This window comes from Acyrthosiphon pisum, unplaced genomic scaffold, assembly GCF_005508785.2.
Source record: "Acyrthosiphon pisum isolate AL4f unplaced genomic scaffold, pea_aphid_22Mar2018_4r6ur Scaffold_21234;HRSCAF=23381, whole genome shotgun sequence".
Lineage (NCBI taxonomy): Eukaryota > Metazoa > Arthropoda > Insecta > Hemiptera > Aphididae > Acyrthosiphon > Acyrthosiphon pisum.
The window spans coordinates 44922-47151 of NW_021770679.1; the positions used below are offsets into that span (position 1 = coordinate 44922).

Sequence of the window (2230 nt, forward strand, 5' to 3'; positions counted from 1 at the left end):
CATGGTTAATGAAGTAAAATTATTAACCTGTCCCATCAATTCAGTGTCAAAAATAAATGGATCGCTATGATTATTTAGGTCATCATCATAAATGTATTGGTCTGTTAATTTAAGATAAAAACGCATAATTTCGCGCAGTGTAACGCACTCATTGTTAAAGTTAATGATATTGTGGGGGGTGAAACATATTCTTCTTCAGAGGACTCGTATTCAGACATCCTAATACGAAAGAATAAAATAGAAAAAATATATATATTTAAAAAAAAAAAATTATAGGTACTTACGGGTAATCTTCGGATTGTTGATCCATATTTTAAAATATTAAGATCACAGTATATCTTTAAAATACGACAGCAGTTCAGACAAACACAGTAACAATAAGAATTCAGTTTGTGCGCGCCACTCGTTGACAACTGAATAATGCCCGGGGAGACATATTATAACTAAGGGTAGGTATTTTGACAAAAAAGTCGGTCGGGTAGGATCGTGTTTATTGTTATTATTTGTGTGATATCTCTATAGTATCCATTTATATAATTGTAAATCAGTTTATTATAAGGTTATAGCATACAAACACGTTCAATATTTTACTGTTTATTTTTTCAAAAAATTTCAGCGAAAATGTAAGTTTTGTTTTTCTGTATTATATTTTGATTATTTCTAAAATTGCGTATACTGGGTTTAGATGTCTAATTCATCACAAAGTGGTAGTGAACAAAACGCAAATAATAATCGGGCTGCACAGCTCATTCATTGGTTATCATCATCACCAAGTATATCGCCGAGCAATAGTGAAGATTTTAATAGACAGCTTATGGAACTGGACCCAAATCCAGTATTTAGTCAGGATGCACAGCCATTGGATTGGTTATTAGAGGGGTTTAACAATGAATATGGTGCTATGGTAAGTTTATATTTTTAAAAATATAAAACATAAAATACAAATATAAATATTATTTAGACCCAAAGTGGAGATAGCGGATATTTATCTCGCCAGGAGTCGCTCCCGATAAATAATTGGCATCGTGATTTTTCGAGTCCAATTCGTGAACCATCACCCCCGCAAAATACACCGCAGTACAATGCAATATCATCTCCGGATTTATTTCCAGAACTTGAGGTTTCCAACGATTCACCAAATATGTTAATTCCTCATGCCCCTATAAGGTTACATCATCCATCACCGACTTTCGGAGAAATACAGTTTATTCCGCTTCAGGAGCATGAGAACTTAATATTTGGCGAGTTAAACGCGACGCAAAATTCAGTCGAAATGGATTGGAGTGATGATGGATATAACGAGCAACTATATAGACTTATGGAGAATTATGAGGGGTGGGGTAGTGATTTTGATGAAATTAATGAGTTGTTTTTAAAAAAACATAATAAATAATATTTTTATTAACATACATACTGGAATTATTATTTCGTTTATACGCGGGATATTTTATGTGATAACATATTTCGGTAAACCATTAAATGATAACACAATATATATTTACGAGCGTCTCGGGAGCAAAATTGCGCAACCAATCAGAGGTGTTCACATTTCTTATCAATATTTGTTAAAATCACACTTCTTATCTTTGTTGACAACGAGGTGATAATATATTGATATTATTTTATTCTGTGATATAATCTTACAGGTGTTATACTTAATTATTAATATTATATTATTAACTATTATTAATTACTATTTACTTTTAATTATAATAATAATATGGAAGAGTTGGAAATTGGAACCGGTAACATGGAAGAGCTTAAGTGCTTAGTTTGTAATAAATATTTCAGTTACAAAAGAACTTTAAAGCGACATTCAATTACTTGTGGCTCTAAGGAATCAAAAAATATTAATAGCGTGCAATGCCCTGATTTGTCGTGTCATAAATTATTCACGAACAAAAAAATGTTAAAATGTCATATAGAGTCAGACCATGGTGTGAGATTACAAAATGAACAAAAAACGTTTGCAACTCTTCATGGTAAATGCGATTTACTAAATATTCTGTTTTACTATAAGACTAGACTAGTATGTCACAATTCTATTTATATTATATTATAAAATATATATCTTTAGATTTCAAAGAATGGAAATTAAAAACAGAAGAAGATAATTTATGTTTTTATGCCTTAAGTGCTCGTAAGACTGTCGGACAGAATAAAAACATTACATACCTGGATTGTCATCGAACTGGTAATTTTCAAAGTAGATCAACAGGTGTCCGTAAAA

General features: G+C 31.1%; 1 protein-coding gene across 1 annotated transcript in view; it reads left to right on the forward strand.

The window, feature by feature from the left end:
* Positions 1-1209: 1209 nt before the first annotated feature.
* LOC115034840 overlaps positions 1210-2230 on the forward strand; it is a 2975-nt gene continuing 1954 nt past the window's right edge. The window contains exons 1-2 of the mRNA XM_029492318.1: positions 1210-1982; positions 2078-2194. Coding sequence (XP_029348178.1) covers positions 1721-1982; positions 2078-2194 — 379 coding nt within the window. The 5' untranslated portion in view covers positions 1210-1720. The remainder of the gene's footprint in view (positions 1983-2077; positions 2195-2230) is intronic.